Genomic DNA, 17,834 nt, shown 5'->3' on the forward strand with positions numbered 1-17,834 from the left:
GGCCACTGGAGTGTTTGACAACGGGCCAGGCTCCTTCTAAAAATACTTGGCAGGTTATTGAACGAACCGTCTGTCTATCACCATTTATCACCAGCTAACTTCGACAGGCTGTTGGCCCGAAAACATCTTGTTCCCTGAGAGAACTTTCACTGGTCTTTGCTCTTTTTGTAGGTGAATGTAGTCTTTGGTTCTGTGGATCGCAGCATCCTGACCGGGTTCTTCTCCTGTCTCTCAGATGGGAGATGTTCAGTGTCACTTGGTCCCTACATAGTTTGGATCTGCTGCTTTGTGCTCTGTGGTGCCTCAAGGTTTTGTCTTTGGGCCCCTTAAATCATGTGAGAAGCTAAATCAGCTGCATTTGATTTGAGTTTTACACTGATGATATCCAGGTGTACGTCTCTGTTAAACCTGCTGAGACAAACAGACTGATCAACTTGAGTTACTGACGGGTGGAAAATAACCTTTAACAGCTGAACTCAGATAAGATGGAGGTCTTTATCGCTGTTCCACTGTTTAACCTCCACGCTGTCTTCTTCTGTGTGTTGACCAGGTCCAGAGAGACGACTCGCGTATCTGCAGTCGTATGTTCCTTTCATCAGCTTCCTGTTAGATTCATTTTAACCTGACCTGGACCGGAGCTGGTTGTCGACGACACTCGACTGAATGAAACTCCACCTTTCCACCTCTTAATGAGCCGTCGATGTCGTGTTTAAAAGAAAACACAGCCAACCCTATAGCTGTCTGTCGTTCCTCACAGGACACAAGCTTATAGCCAGGAACGATGAATAGTCATGATGACGGGATCTCTGCCTTGCTTCACACTCAGCTGGAGCCATTTCCCTCCTGCCGGTTATTTATTTATAACCACAGTCCTCAGTGTCAGTGGTCAGCGAGAGCTTCCCAGTATAAACCTTCCAGCAGGCAGCTTCACTGAGGAATAATTCAGCCTAAAGCACTCCCCTCCGAGCCTCAGTGTCATCAGATTGAGTGCCATCAGTGTGAGGGCTGTGGCGGAGACGGACCAGCGCTGAGAAAAGTGCTGCCAGCCGGGCTCAGATTCAGATCTGTGCTTTTAAAAAGCTTTCATGTCCAGGCGCATGTTTACACGGCCCTGCATCGCTGACACGTCCACAGCTGAAGGCACTGCTGAAAGCTCCGCTGGAGACCAAAATACATCCATAAAAGAAACCATTATTCTCAAAGGAGGAGCTCTCTGGACAACTCTGACTCCCAGAACCACGAGATTCCTCACTTTAAAAGAATAAAGTAAAGATCTGAAAGATGAGCAGAGGTCAAAGCTTTAAACTCGAGTTATTTGTCCCACTAATGGCTCCGATTGTTCGGCAGACGCCTGCTGTGCATGGTGATGACATTTGGCCGATCAGTAATGAGCAGAGCTAACGGAGCAGCGCCGTTCAGCAGGACGGCACCGCTCGCTACAGCCCGGCCTTAATTTTCCTCTAATCTTCCTCCCTCACCTTGGCTCCCAGCTCTAATCACTGCACTAGGAGGAAGCCAGCGTCTAAATGAAGCAGCTTACTGGGTGATTAGGAAAAGGTAAATTATTCATTACAGAATGTGTAATCATAGAGCAGCCTTTGGTGGTGGGTGAGGGAATTCAGGGCCGACGCTCCAGGAGCAGGACCACACCCCTCCTCCCTCCCTCCGTCCTTCCTCCCTCCTCCCTCCCTCCGTCCTTCCTCCCTCCTCCCTCCTCCCTCCTTCCTCCCTCCCTCCTCCCTCCCTCCTCCCTCCTCCCTACTCCCTCCTTCCTCCCTCCTCCCTCCTTCCTCCTCCCTCCTCCCTCCCTCCTCCCTCCTTCCTCCTCCCTCCCTCCTCCCTCCCTCCCTCCCTCCTCCTTCCTTCCTCCTCCCTCCTCCTCCTCCCTCCTCCTCCCTCCTCCTCCTCCTCCCTCCCTCCTCCTCCTCCTCCTCCCTCCCTCCTCCCTCCTTCCTCCTCCTCCCTCCTCCCTCCCTCCTCCCTCCTCCCTCCTTCTTCCTTCCTCCGCCCTCCTCCTCCCTCCCTCCCTCCTCCCTCCTCCCTCCTCCCTCCCTTCTCCCTCCCTCCTCCCTCCTTCCTCCCTCCTCCCTCCTCCCTCCTCCCTCCCTCCTCCCTCCTTCCTCCCTCCTCCCTCCTTCCTCCTCCCTCCTTCCTCCCTCCTCCCTCTGCTGATGGCAGCCATGAGGATCCTGAGAGATGAAAGCAGCCACAGAGAGGTGAGGGAGCCGTGGCAAACCCACAGGTAATAAACTACAGCGCTGAAAGCAGCTCGTTAGCTGCAGTCATGATTTTCTCTGTTAATGATGCGCTGCCAGACTCATGTTCAGTTTTCAGGCTGGTATCTCGACTCCACTGATCCACAGCTCGCTGTCTGGAGCTGCTCGTTCAATACTGTGGTCAGAACTCTACGGGTGGTCACTTCGTATGCAGACAGCGTTTCTTGATGGAGAACATCTGTCAGACTGTTTGCTCTCAGGTCAGACTCAGGTGTGATCAAGAAAACTCTGATTGGTCTAAAACTCAGGTCTGGTGTTTGCTCAGATCCCTCCGCTGTAAAATTTAAAGGCTTACTGATAGATGGATATTGTGACTGGCTGTGTGATCAAAATGAAGCCTGTTGTTAGTAGGTGCATCCAGTTTGACGTCAGTCCAACCTTTGTGTGGTTTGAGTTCGGCATCGTTGTTTTTCCCCTGAATAAGAACTGGAGCATCGTTCTTCAGACACGTTTGTCTTGTTGTTTCTTTCCTTGCGTGTTTCTGTTCGGGGATAACGAGAACATGTGTTTGTTTTCTGTTTGGAGCCGGCATCCTGACCAACACAGCATCATCTGTTGAGAGTGTTACCTTGGAAATAGCCGTGGGCTGTTAATAATAACATAATCCTGCAGAAGAAGACTGTGAGGACGATTCAAAGCCCAAAAATCAAGGTCAGTTAAACAATCGAGAAAACTCTGAGCCGGCAGAGCGCCCTCGAGCAAAGCGCTGATCCTGCAGGAGTGTTCCAGCTGGTCAGTGACCACCAGTGGAGGACTGGCTGTATCTGGCAGCTTCCACTGCGACTGTGTGTGTCTGTGCGAACGTGAAACAGAAAGTCCTGAGTCAGTGTTTCCCGGAAAAGATTAAAAAAGTAACGGCCACCACGGAGCCAAGGAGAACAAAAAAATAAGTCGGAGGAAGTCATTAATCAGCCTGAATGGTTTCTGCTTCTCTACTGGAAATAACCTTGTCTTGTAAGTGACTGCTATCTGCTTCAGTTTATCAGCAGAGGTTAAGTGCACGCTCGCCATCTGCGACTCTCCATCATGAGACAGTAATAAAAGCTCAAAAAGCCTCGTGCTCCAAGATCACCCAAAGTCAGCGGTGTTGTTTTAGCCTAATGGGCCGACGAGCACGAGAATAATTACTTAAAGCCCGAGAGGTTCTGCATGAGGAAAGTTAGATAAATGTGAGGCTGTTTCTAGTTTTACTTACCCCGAGCAACAAGCTGCAGGCCCGGCCTAAATACCAAATGTTTGTAATGGGGTAATAATTCATAAGAGAAATCGTTTCCAGTTCATTTTAGCCGCTAACGTGAAGCAGAAAAATGGGACATTTTAGAGCGGAAGCGTTGTAATGAGAGGTATTAATACACTTCAGCCAGGATCGTTAGGCTGTTTTCATGGATTATTAGCTGAAAATGAAACGGAGGAAGAGTGTCGAGTAAACACTGGTAATGTAATCACATATAACGACTGCAGATATGATTGTGGGACTAAACGTGCAGTCAGAGCTCGTTAAGCTCGGCGGCTGGGCTTGTTTTTAGTCTTTTTATTGTATCGGGAAGTGTAGATGTAGCGGGAGCGTCTCTGTTCTTCAGTCTTTGATGAGTCTCTGATCTTCCTCCTTCATAACATCGACTCAGATCACAAAGCAGTCTGTCGCTGCCTCGTCGGTTTCATCCCTCAAACATATTGCAGCGGCGTTAACGGGAACCGTTCTGCAGCCGAGGAGTTTTTGAGTTTCCATCACCGAGTGGCTGCTGGAACTCCTCTCACACTGCTGCTGCTGCTGCTGCTGGAGGAGTAAAGCTGATCCAGAACCACCGGGCCTGACGCCGCGGCTACAAAGAGCCCATTGAGTCATTAATGCACAACCTTAAAGGCAACGACTGATAGTAGAAAACATTCCAGCGTGTGTGAATCCTTCCCTGCAGGAAATCTTGGTGGATCGTTTCCTCGCTCTCTGTAAAACTGTCACTTTGAATTAGGATGCTGTGACTGCACATATTCACTCAACCAGCCAGCCAACCAACCAGCCAACCAACCAGCCAACCAGCCAACCAGCCAACCAGCCAACCAGCCAGCCAACCAGCCAACCAGCCAGCCAACCAGCCAGCCAGCCAGCCAACCAGCCAACCAACCAGCCAACCAGCCAGCCAGCCAGCCAGCCAACCAGCCAACCAGCCAACCAGCCAGCCAACCAGCCAACCAGCCAACCAACCAGCCAACCAGCCAACCAGCCAGCCAACCAACCAGCCAGCCAACCAGCCAACCAGCCAACCAGCCAGCCAACCAGCCAACCAGCCAACCAGCCAACCAGCCAGCCAACCAGCCAACCAGCCAACCAACCAACCAGCCAACCAGCCAACCAGCCAACCAGCCAACCAGCCAACCAGCCAGCCAACCAGCCAACCAGCCAACCAGCCAACCAGCCAACCAGCCAACCAACCAGCCAACCAGCCAACCAACCAGCCAACCAGCCAACCAGCCAACCAGCCAACCAACCAGCCAACCAGCCAGCCAACCAGCCAACCAGCCAACCAACCAGCCAACCAGCCAGCCAACCAACCAACCAGCCAACCAGCCAACCAGCCAACCAACCAGCCAGCCAACCAGTCAACCAGTCAACCAGCCAACCAGCCAACCAACCAGCCAACCAGCCAACCAGCCAACCAACCAGCCAACCAGCCAACCAGCCAACCAGCCAGCCAACCAGCCAACCAACCAGCCAGCCAACCAGCCAACCAACCAACCAGCCAACCAGCCAACCAGCCAACCAACCAGCCAGCCAACCAGCCAACCAACCAACCAGCCAACCAGCCAACCAGCCAACCAACCAGCCGCTGCCCTGCAAGACGCCACAGTTCAGTGAATGACTGATTATGTGTGGACTTATGTGAAGAGTTTAGAAGCGGCTGGTTGAAGGACAGAGATATCATTCAGTTTCAGAGTTTATCAGGGCTGCAACTACATACTTTCATTTACATTCGAACACATTTTCATTGTTGATTATCTGTTGATGAGTCACTTGATTAATCAATTGGTTGTTTGGTCAAGAAAATGGCAGTCTGTGTTTCCCAAAGCCCAAGATGGCGTCCTGAAATGTCTCGTTTTGTCCACGACACAAAGAGTTTCAGTTTACTGTCACAGAGGACGAAAGAAGCCAGAGAATATTAACATTTAACAAACTGGAATCAAATTATTTTGACTCACTCAGAACTGATTCATCAATTATGGAAATAGTTGGTGATTGATACAGTAGTTGAGAGCTATCGATCAATCACTTTGACGAGCACGTCAAAACAATTTTCTTTTTCTAAATCAAACAAGTATTTGCAGTAGAAAGCGCTCGATATCAAAAGAAAGAGAAGTAAAGAACCGAGCTGAACTTCACTGTTCGACAGACGAGAAGGAACAAAGTAAAGAAAGAAAAAGAAATAAAGAAACGAGGGCAGAAGATGAAACAAGGAGGGCAGCAGGAGGTGGAAGAAAGGAAGATGAATTCACAACATTTGTACCTTTTAACTCTCAGCGATCGAGACAGTCGGCTGAAGACGCATATTGTTATAAAATGATCTTATCCTCTGATCTTATCCTCATGCTTGGAAGACTCATGTGAAGCAGATTTTCAGTGATGTCACGCGTCTCGTTTGGGCTTTCAGGGGCTCTGTAGTGACATGATGACATCATCATGTTCTGAGGACCAGTTTGTTAAGGAACCTCGTGGTTTGTTCTTCTGGTCCAACAGGAGATGGATCATATGTTTCTCTGTTTTATTGGATAACCTTTGAATTTACTCTCTGAACTGTTTTGGACACATCTACATGATCGGTGAACAACATATATGATTACACCTGAACACAGAGAGTGAGATAAAAAAGAAGTCCAAAACAACAACCAGGTACCTTTTTTAATAAAAAAAAATCAACAAAAACAAAACTTCCTGAGGTTACAGTTGCCGTGTTTTAAGAAATACTGGTGATTTTATCCATTCTCATTCTTTAAATTATTTATTTAAATTATTTATTATTTCTTTATTTTTTAAATGAGGCAGACAAGTTCTCCTGCGTCTGATTCTGTAGGGAAACGTGATGCTGACCGCTGGAGGAAAAACAAATTAGATACAGAAGAGCCCTGAAAACGCTGCACAGGTAACAGGTGCTGAAACACCCTCATACAAATACCTTCCACTCTGTTTGCTCTGCGGTACCTTCACTAATCAGTGAGTGCAGCAGTGAGACATATGGAGTGACGCGCTTCTAATACTGAAATATGGAGGAAGAGAAGAAGAACCTTTTAATTGCGGTGTGAAAACCTCAAACATAAATTACTCTCCTTGAATAAATGAGTTATTTTCCGCCTGTTAAGAGAAGTGACAGATGACGGTAACAATCAAAAATGGCTCGTTAATTCTCCCAATCTGGCGTCAGACATCATCCTTCAGGTTGAAGCAGATCGAATCTGTTACCTTGTCACGCTGGTTATTAACAAGCCGGCGTGTTTGCGAGGAAAATCATCAGTGAGTTAATCACGGCTGCAGCCGAGCTACGCCCACCTCTGATTGGCTGCTGCTGAAGGACGCAGGGATTCAACAACAAACGCCCACAATGTGACAGCCGCCATCTTTATTAACATCGTCTGTTCTGTTGAGCAGCGCCTCGTTTACCGCCGGGGGGTCGGTGATGAATGGAGGTGAGGATGAGGATGTTAGCGGCTTATCGTTTATCACAGCGGGAAACACGGTTCTGGACCGCCGTGTGGTTCTGTGGCCTCAGCTGAACCGCCAGTGGACTCCCGGTAAAATGAGATCAGATTGAAATAAGTGAGGTGGTAGTTTATTATCCAGGAGCCACTCTGCAGGTGTGTCTGTGGAGATGTTGGTGTTCTGGTACCATTAATGTGTCTTTTGGACCTTGATATGGCGGCGCTGCTCAGTTCAGACTGTCGGATAGATCCATACATTCATGATCCCCAGAGGAAGAGTTGTGACTACATTTCACTTGGGTTAATGAACGATGACATTCCCATCAGCCTCAGCTGCACGGTGTGCTAATGCTCATCTCAATTCATCTGGAGTGCTGACAATCAAAAACAAACGTTTAATCTCAACTTTGTTTGATTTTCTACAATATAAACACTGTGTCCTCAGTAAGAGCTACTCTGATCCTGTCTGCTGCTCAGACAAGTTGGGTCACCATTTAATGTCGGCATAATCAGAAATTAAATCACATTATTAAAATACTGAGCACGTTCACGCTCCCCAGAAGGTGAACCTCGGTTGTAAAATGAGCTTTGCACCACACTCAGGCTATTAGACATTTAACATTTTTTGCAGAGATATTACAGAACTGTTCCACCAAAACCTGTTTTCATGATCTGCAGATGATTCATCTTAAAGTTTTCTTCATCCTCTAACATCATCACCTTCCAGCTAAATGTCCCTGAGAGCGTTCCTCTATCCTCAGGACACACCTCACATGTTCAGTCCAGCTGCAGTTTAAGTCTTTAAGAGTGGTTAAATTGTCAGGATGTTGATTTTTCAGTGCTGTCAGTTGTAGTGAACTTTATAATCGTGTGAGGGTTTGTGCTGTGAGTTTGTGTGGAGTCCTGACGGGGCAGATTTGACTCCTGGTTTCAATTTCACTGTGTGGATTAATTTAACCTTGCAGTTGGTGTGGATGCTGTGTGGAAATCCATTCCTGTTGGAGTCATTCCCTCCGGATCTGCCACATCGTGTGTGCGCCCTCAGCACTGAGCAATTACTCACTTGGAGGAGCGGGTGTTGGTTTTTTTTTTTTTTTTTTTGGTGGGGGGTTATGTATCAGCATTTATTTTCATTTTTGACAGAGTTTAGAAACGAATCAGATGCTCCTATTTTTATTTTGTTTTGCCGCGAGGATTACACGTTGACATATCGCTCGCTGCTCTCAGCAGGAGTGAACCAGAGTTGAACCCGGCAGCGCAGGTGAGGAAGCGCAGGAAAATGAAAAGCCTCTAAAGCGAGCTGTCATCTACTTTATATAATCCGTCCCTTCCCATGCAGCTGCTCTCCTAAACACCCAGAATGCTCTCCGCCGTACAGGTCTGAAGGAGCAGACTCTCTGGTGAACCTCGGCCTGGTTATCTCTTACAGGAGAGCACATCAGTAACATCAGCCCTGTGAGGCGTCAGGCGCTGTCGTCCTCTGTCCCGAAACTACTTTGTCCTGGTTTTGTGGTCCATTTGTCTCCTTCTGCTCTCGCAGCTCGATGCGAGGTGCTAAACAAACGAGCCCAATAGTTGCTGAGCTGTTGGTGCGACGGCGGCGATGTCTCTTCAGGGTCGCGCGGGGGAAGGGGATGGCTTGGGCGCCGCGTTCTTGCTGACCTGTTCACTACCTGCTTCTAATGGGTCATATTTTAGCTCCTGTGGCGGTGACAAATGGCCACGCTCTAAAAGCCCTGTCCAAGGTGCTGAAACTCGGTTGATCTATGACTGAGTCTCGCTGATAAATGCCTCCCATCAGTTTGCGCATGACGCCGATTCATCACCTGGCTGAGGTTTGTGTTGGGAATCCATATTGGATTTTTAATGAAAGAGAATATAATGCAATTCAAAGTCAATGGGTTTGCCAATGTCCTCGGACTTTACACACACACACACACACACACACACACACACCCATTAAGGTTCACACACACACACACACACACACACAGTAGAATCCTATCTCACAGGCTTGTTGTGCTGTTTGAGATTGCTTTGCACTAACAGTGTTAGAGCGTCCGTCTTGAAGGGCAGCTGCTGTAATTGTGTTTGTCCGCGACAGATCTCACACTTCTGCCGCTGTGTGACTCCGACAGCGACACAACAAGATTTATGAACCTCATCCGTACAAATTAATGTCATGCATTTCTTCTCCGTGTTTTCGTGGCGGCAGACGTATGTTTCGTTGCAGGAAATGTCCAAAATTGGATGGGAAAGAAATTGTAGTTATAAGACACCACACAGTTTTAATGAAAAATGTATTTGTTCATAAAATTGTTTACATTATAGTCAGTTTTATTGACCACTAGACTAACAAGGTTTTTTTTCTGCCGTTATAAACTATCTTCGCTTGGCACCATTTAATGTAACACAGCAAGGAAAAATGCTATTTGCAGACATCAAAGCCGTCTCAACAAGGTATTTAAGACAGAATAGTTCCTGTGCTGTGCTTTAATCTGGGTGCACTGCATGAATAACCAGTAGCCATGTAGATTATAGTCAAGATATCTGCCTGATTAAGCTTGTTATAATGACACAAGTTGGAAATACAAAATCGTCTCTGCTTTTAGCCGGTTACATAAATGTGTATGAACTTTTCCCTCCGACGCCACCTAAGGGTTACAGTTACCCTCCGCTGCAAAATGTCCTGTCAAAAGTTGTGAAAAGAGGGCCAGAAAATCACCTTGTCCAGTGTCCATCACTCTTCATCTTCACTTAATCCCAAAGTGCTTTTACAGACAAGGACGTTTCTTACATGGAGTCGTCCTGTAAGTCTATTACAGTCGCCCTCACCTTGACTCCAGACACACCGAATTCCAGGAACGAATAAGAGGAGGAGGAATGAGAGCTAGGAATCAGCACGGCTTCAGCCGGGTCTGCTATCAGTTTCCTGTAAAACACCTGGCTGTACAGAGACGTATAGATGACGGAGCACGTCACAGCAACCACAATAAAAAACACTGCACAAGAAGCCATCACCAGACTGTCCCAGTTCTCAGTTTTCTCCCTCGGGACCGCTGCCTCCTTTGTGGTCACGTTGACACAGTCCCTGCTGTATCCAGGCTGAGCTGCAGTGACCTCAACACAGACCTGGTAGCGAGTGGAAGGCTTCAGCTGTTTGATGCGATACTCTTTGACATCAGCGGGAAGCCGGGCTCTGAATGGCATCAAGAGGCGCCTGCCGTCGGACAATATTGACCAATTTAGTTGTGATACCAAACCACCTGTGCTCTCCCAGGAAACCATGACAGAATGAGTCTGGACAGATGTGATATATACATGTAAAGGTTGCTTTGAAGGCTGGGAAATGTATCCATCCACCGCAACCAGCACAGACTTCAGGTCTGCCCCGACAAGGTTGTGGGCGATGCAGGTGTACGAGCCCGCTTCCTGCTCCGAGGCGTCGTAGATGTCAAAGGTTCCCTCGGGGTGCATGTAGTACTTATCAGACACACTTCCAGGTAGGACTCTGTCACCCGATGGTGTCACCCAGTAGATCTCTGGCTCTGGTTCTCCAAACGCCCGGCAATGCAGTGACACCGAGCCGCCTTTAACGACTTCAGCCCGATCCGGGAGGCTCCCAGGTGAGATCAGAGGAAGGCAGATCTCTGTCATCTCCCTGAAATGCACCTGTCGAACATGCTGGCCTTGGTACTCTGGAGGCTCCACACAGAACAAGGAGTCGGGCTCCATGAAGCGAATGGCGGTTCTGTTCATGTTGATCCAGCGGATGACACAGTCACAGCGGATGGGGTTGCTGTGCAGACTGACCTCCCGCAGGTTGGGCAGGGAGTCCACGGTGCTGCTGTGGAGCGCGCTCAGAGCGTTGCTGTTCAGCATCAGGGTCTCCAGCCGGGGGAGCTTGTGAAAGGCTCTGGGGTGAATGTAGGACAGCCTGGGATTGTTGGTGGCCTCGATTTTCGTCAACTCTGGCAGGTTGTTCAGGGAGAAGCTGTCGATGGATATGAGCTCAGGCATGCTGTTGATACCGAGCTCCTTGAGATGCATCATGTCCATGAAGTCACCTCTCTGGATCCTCTCAATGGGGTTTTTATTCAAATCCAGAAACTTCAGGTTCTGGACTCTCATCAGCGCAGCTCGGGGCACTCGATTGAGCAAGTTGTCAAAAAATGAGATGCTCTCTAAATTCTCCAGGCCTATGAGAGCATTGTCTGGAATTTCCGTCAAATTAATCTTGGCGAGCACGAGGCTCCGGAGGTTCGCCAGCGGTTTGAAGTTCATGTCTGACAGCTCGAGGATTGGGTTTTCTCCCAGCATCAGTATCTCCAGGCTGGGCAGATGCTGGAACCACTGGCTGTTGATGCTTGTCAATCGATTTGAATTGAGATGGAGCCTCATCAGCCTGCTCAGGCCCTGGAAGGCTGCGGGGCTAATGGAGAAAATCAGGTTGTGGTTGACGTAAAACTCCTGGAGATTGGGCAGCGAAGCGAGGCAGCTGTCAGAGACCTCCTGAATCCAGTTCTCCTCCATGTGGAGTGACAGCAGCCGGGGGAGAGACCCCAGACAAACATCGCTCACAGAGGAAATGTTATTCTGAGACAAGTCAATTTCAGTGATGTTGGCCAAGTAATCCAAAGTTTTGTCCACATTAACGATGTTGTTTGTCTGCAGCAGCAGTACCTGTGTTTCTGCGGGGAGTCTCTCCGGTAGCGCTGAGAGACCCAAGTCATTACAGTCCACTGTGGCTGCCTCGGTGTAAATCGAGCTCGGTGAGAACCAGGGTCGTATCTCACACCGGCACAATGCAGGGCAGTGAGCGCCCCCCTCAGAGGCCAGGACAAAAGCAGCCAGAGACAGCTCAGCCAGGAAGCAAGCCACAACTGCTGTCTCCTTCATCTTGGCCCCGTATTCCCTTCAGCCAGTAATTGGCCCTTATGGAGTCAGCTGTTAGCACTGTTAACTTCACAAATAAAGGCTCATTTGTTACTGCAGGAAGACAGAGTGGATTTCTGCTGACGCCTGGTCCCTGAAGCTTTTGCCTTGTTGTCTTCCAGCTTTTGGCAAAGAGAGGCAACCTTTCAGTTCAGTCCGTGCCAGGTTGTCATGCACGCTGCGATATGTCAAGGTCGATGTATCCTTCAGGGAGCGGCGCGTCGCAGCAGAGGGGCGGTTGAAGAATGCTCTGGCTCCGGCTGGGGACGAATCACTCTGCCTTCCATCATTATTATCCTCCGTCGCTGTCACCGGTGTCAGTTTCCATCTGGGGAGAAAGGAGAGAAAAAAGGCCAATAAAACACGGTGCTGCTGAGATATGAACCCATATTGACATTTAGGAATATTGAGACTTATTAAGTCTTTTCAGCCTCATTTGATTTTATTGCTTTCCCCGCACCGTCGGAATTGTAAGTTACGATTAACTTGACCCTGCGTATATTATTTGACAGGTTTGAAACCAAAGAGGGTGCTTGTGAATCTCATCGTATGGCTGAAGGGCAAGAGGACTCTGGCACACGGGCCGATGTTTTCTTTTTTTTTCCAGTCAAAGCAGTAAAATAAGTGTCCTAGAAAAGTTGGAGCTCTGAGATGACGCTGAAAAGTACATTAATTCAAGAGGCACAACATCGTAAGTCCCATTTTTTTTTCTTCCACCACGTCGTAATTAACAGAGCCTCACCACCCCCGAACCTCTCTTCTGTTGTGAACGACGCACCTGCACACACTTATCAAATCACCCACACAAAATAACAAGCAGGCAGTTTGCCGCAGCTGATGCACTCAACCTCAAGGAGTTGTAGATCCACCAAAAATATCTGTCGAATGAGCTCGCCGCGGGTCCTGTGCTGCGACTGCTCGGCAGCTTTTTGCATAATTCATAAGGCACTGAATCAATGTTGTTGGTACAGGTGACAGGGCTACGGCGGGCTTTGCCTATGTCGACTGCACATATTGATGTTTTGATTAATTTGTGACCTTGAGTGCAGAAGCCACCGCTGAGTGTGCGACAGTAGATGAAGCTGTCGGTAAAGTCTGGAGCAGCCGGCTGCTGATGAGGACGAGCTATGACACTTCATGCATACATTAGCTTGTTTATGGCGGTCTGTGTGTACAGGATTGCAAAAACAGATCGAGTTCGTCTCGCTTTATTCCCCCTCTCACTGCCTCTCTCAAAGCTGAGCAGCAACTAAAGCACTTTTACTTAACGACATTGTCCTCCATGACAGTTTGGAGCCAACATTTTCCTTCCAGTACTTTCACTGATACTTTATTTTAGTAAGTAATACTTTGTATATTTACATATTATCTTTTTCTGCATTTTTGACCCTGTTCAGCTGAAAGTGTGGACACACTGTTTACACTGATCTCACCATTTACACTCCATTTATGAAAGAAGACAAGATTTTGTGGAGAAAGTCCCCAGACTCCCTTAACAAATGTGTCAGTTTAGTGAGTTGTTGAGTTGGAGACACTTTATAAACTCTGTGAAACTCTGTCTCTGACTCATTCTGCATTATCTGGACCTTCTTGTTAATTCAGCAAATGTTCTACATGAACTTCTTTCTGTCTTTGAGTAGAAACATGGAGTCTGTTTGTCTCAGTGATGGACAAAGTGTACAGTCAACAATGTCTTCAGTAATTTACATAAACAGCGTCTTTGAGTTGCAGCATGATGTTTAAGACTGAGAGTGTGTCTCACTGGATGTTGGCTGCTGGTGTGCAGCCTCCGAGCCGACACCTACACCCTGAAAGTGGCAGTTTACCTGAACAGCGTCATGGTCATGATGAGTGTTCATCAGACTGAAAGATGCTGCAGTGAGATCTTTCTCCAGCACTGAAGCTCTGACTGCAACATGTCAGATCAGAGAAGACTCACGAGTTGTTTTGTCATTTAGTTTAAAGGACTTGTTTGCAGGAAGCTGTCCTCCCATCATCACCCATTTTTAGTGAATCCACTTTCCTCCCTTGTTTATTTTTAATTATCTGTCATTTTGAATGCAGGACTTGTTTCTGAGCGTCCTCCAACAGGGACGCAGCTTTCTTCTGACTCTAACAATGTGAATACTTCCCCCATCTCTCCCCTCTCTCTCTCTCCAGCCATCTGTGTGAAACATCACACTCAGTTACATCCAAGCTGCTCCGTGACAACAATGTTAGAACAAATCAATCTGCCTTTAACGTGCCCAACTTTTCATCCAGTCAATACATAATCAGCCGACACTGAACGGTACAGTTTGTGTGTTTTATTTCACGTGTTGTCTCTCTGACGTGGCGCTCTTCCATCTGCACTCTCTCCTCGGCCGTCTTTGTTTTTTCTCTTATGCAACTCATTAAAACTCCTGCAGGCATCCGTCTCCATCGCCCAGAGAGAGAGGAGCTGCTGCTGTACTGTATCCATCGTTACAGTGTTATGTAAATGCTTCTCCACAGAGATGGAAACAACACATTTATGTACAGTATTTAGGTAACAACAAAAACAACTTATATGCTAATGAAGCGAGTGTGGCGTGCATGTTAAATGGAGCGTTTAATGCCGGATGTTTTCTCTTCTGATTGGAGAGAGTGCTCTCAGGAGATGTTGCTGTGCACTAATTTAATTTCTCCTGTTTACTTCCGCGACGCTCACTCACTCATTTCCCTCTTATTACTTAACAATATGAGCCTGCAGTGACTTACACACACACACACACACACACACACACACACACACACACACTATGGTGATCAGAGTGGTGGCTGACTTTCATGATGCTAAATATAGAGTTAGCGTGATGGGTGTTATGTGGGGAAAGAATGGCAACATGTGGCGACGGTTTACTTAAAAGCCGATTTCATGTAAATGAGATACAGATCGTTATCTAAAGGAAACGATGACGGCGTCTCCTGGCAGGCTGCAGGAAATGTAGCTTAATTGGTGGCAGCGATTCAAATGCAGAGCAGCAGGAGGAACAGTGTGTGCTGAGAGACGTCGGTAGTTTCACTCGCGTTCGTTCAGCTTCTGTCATCCCGACTCGCCATCGCAGCTCAGATACAACAGACTCAGAGCGACACTTATCAGACTTCAGACAACTTCTATTGAAGCTCCTACAAAGAGTTTTTAACTGGTTATTAAACAATTAAATACTGATGCCTCTACATGAGGAGCAAACAAGAGAAAGTAGTACAAAGTATTTCTACTCAGTTTTCATTCTGAGTTGTTAGTTGGCCAGTTAACAAGAAGCAGGGTGAGATTTTTATTCAGGTCATTTTATTTTCTACATTATATTTTGTGGCTCTGATAGGTAAAATACCACTTTTGTCCACAGGCGCCTCTAAAATCAACAGAAAATCAAAGTTAATAGCAGCATCTTTAAATTAATGAGACTAGCTTTGCCCCAAATCCTTCTTTATTTCAGTTTACAGTTGTTAACTGTGTTCTCATGCTGTCCGGCGCAGCAGCTCTGTATTCTCTCTGAGTCGCTCTGTTGTAGCGCCTGTCTCTTTGAGGCCCCGCCTCCCAAATATCCAGTCTCCCCTGATTGGTCAGCTCTTACACGCCTGATCCTGCACTGCAAACAGAGCAGCTGTGCTAAATCGATTCTTATATGCCGAAATAGCAACGAGGCATTTGTTATGTGAGAGTGTGACGTGGTGACGTAACGACAGAATTTAAGGGGAGGCTGCTGACGAGGCGTTTAAGGCACAGCGTCTTCTGTGGGAGAGAGCAGCTTGTCTTGGTTTGGACTTTGAACCTTTGAACTTGCACTCAACAATTTAACCAGAGCATCTGGTTTGAGTTCAAACTGTCCAAAAGTTACTTTTAAGCTCACGGGATCATTACAGAGCTCGACTCATCACGTATGTGCGTCTCTCTGGACGTCCTGAGCTTCATCAGCATCACTCACGGACGTGTATTCCTGTAAAGTCGCGACCTCAGAGGTCCAGAGGTTGTAGGTGTGGTCGTGCTGTTCGCTCACATCACACTCTGCCAATGCAGCACACAGAGCGAAACTCCTGCTGTTGATAAAAGTATTTAGTAATGCATTATACCAGCTGCATGCAGACCACAGAGCAGCGCTGTTTCCCCCGTCGGGACTGCCGGCCTGAGCACTTTTTTAAGTGCTGAGTATTGACATCCTGTGGCTGGATTAAAGCAGCACGAATGTAAAATATTTATGTGTTTCTCATACAGCAGAGAGAGAGAGAGGCCGAGGGCCGGAGCGCTGCCGTCCTAATGTGGCAGACGTCTCATAAAGTGGTCCCATTCCAACATGTTTTATTCAGCGCTCAGTGATACTCAGGGCGGCACGCGGCCGGCTGCCGTCACTCTGCAGGCTGATGAACACTCAGCCTCAGCTGCTGTCATGCTTTTATTGTAACTGATGGATCACAAATGAAGAAGGTTTTTCACCCGATGGGACGTTCCAATAAAATAATCATTAACTCTTTAAAGGAACAGTTCAACCAACAATGTGAACTCAGTCATCACCTCGTCGTGTCGTAGTCCAGCTGACTGTCATCAGCGCTGAGGGAGCACGAACAAAGTTTTTGTACAGTCTTTGTTTCTCATCAACCTCTGGTGGTCTCATGCATGCAGACAGTGTTGGTTTCTTTTGTCTGCCTCCACAACAACTTAATAAAGAAAAATGACATTTAAAGAACTCAACAGCAAAAAACAACCTGTCCTGTTTGAATCCTGCGTCGCTGTGAATGATCATTTGAACTTCTGACGGTGAAACAGTGGCTGCAGCTGCTCACAGTGACGTCTGTGGATCTTCACAGAGGATTTTAATATTAATCCTGTAAAGTTTTTAACGTTGTGAGATCTGAAAGCTCTGCACGACCCCCAACACATCGAGGTGCCTCACATTAAACAGGAAGACAAAGAAAAAGACAAAGAAAGAAATAAAGAGAGTAAATCCTGTTTTCTACATGCATGAATCCAGCTGATGCTCCCTGAGCACGCGGTGCTGAAGACAAATGGAATAAACAAACAAATCTGACATATTTCTAGATTGAAATTTACTGTGAGAGAATCCAAACATTAGCCGGTAGATCAGATGATCAGACGTCTGTGTTTTCAGACAGAACATGCTTCAGTCTGTAATTAACACTCAGAAGTATCTGACCTTTCTTCTGTATAGATTTCTTGTTCCTGCCTCTCCTCCCTGCAGACAGACGCTGTAACGACCATCAGATTCTCTCTAATGTTTATTAGCTGCTGACTTTTTTCCCTCACAGTCAGCTGGAAATCTCAGTTTGACCGCAGACAGCGTGCTGCTGTCCTTCAACCCCTCGACCTACTTTAAGAAGCGCGTTTGAGCAACACAGCGAACTCCCACCAGCTCGATGTTTGCAGTCCTGACCCCTCATCTCACACCTCTGACCTCCTGTTGGCCAGAGAAAACTGGATTTTCTCTGCGTGCTATCAGCAGAGGAGGAAGAGGAGAAATGAGCTTTTACCTCCTGAAGGACATCTCATGCAGCAGATCTCAACTTCAAACCAATTCATTTCGTAAGCGTTATCAAAGCTGCTGCAGACAAGATTTTGATGTAAAAATCCATCCGTTTTATCTGCCGAGCGTCGGCACCGGCCCGGACTCCCTTTGTCCAAATTAGTTTCTGCTGTCACAGTCTTCCTGCAGCCGGCCCAGTTAATGTTCTGCAAACCTCAGATTCATTCAGCGTTCAGTCATGTGTTCATGTCGCAGGCTGCGTACCACACTGACAGTTCTACAGAAGAGTCGTTTCACATTAACAGTCCATGTTTACTACCTGACTGAGAGGTGGAGGTGGAGTTACAGGCGAGAAGCGTTTCATCATTTTTAAGTGTCAAACCGCCAAATATCTTTAAGGAGACATCGGGACGCTAACGACGCGTGATTCAAATCAACG

The 17,834-nt window shown here is 47.4% G+C and overlaps 2 protein-coding genes across 3 annotated transcripts in view; one reads left to right on the plus strand and one right to left on the minus strand.

Moving 5' to 3' along the window:
• immp2l (inner mitochondrial membrane peptidase subunit 2) overlaps positions 1-17,834 on the plus strand; it is a 107,393-nt gene that overhangs the window by 63,774 nt on the left and 25,785 nt on the right. The gene's annotated exons all lie outside the window — the stretch shown is intronic.
• The window catches only part of lrrn3a (leucine rich repeat neuronal 3a), a 15,313-nt gene continuing 6,724 nt past the window's right edge, over positions 9,246-17,834 (minus strand). The window contains exon 2 of the mRNA XM_037108490.1: positions 9,246-12,225. Coding sequence (XP_036964385.1) covers positions 9,756-11,861 — 2,106 coding nt within the window. The 5' untranslated portion in view covers positions 11,862-12,225 and the 3' untranslated portion in view covers positions 9,246-9,755. The remainder of the gene's footprint in view (positions 12,226-17,834) is intronic.

Source organism: Acanthopagrus latus, chromosome 8, assembly GCF_904848185.1.
Source record: "Acanthopagrus latus isolate v.2019 chromosome 8, fAcaLat1.1, whole genome shotgun sequence".
NCBI classification, from domain to species: domain Eukaryota; kingdom Metazoa; phylum Chordata; class Actinopteri; order Spariformes; family Sparidae; genus Acanthopagrus; species Acanthopagrus latus.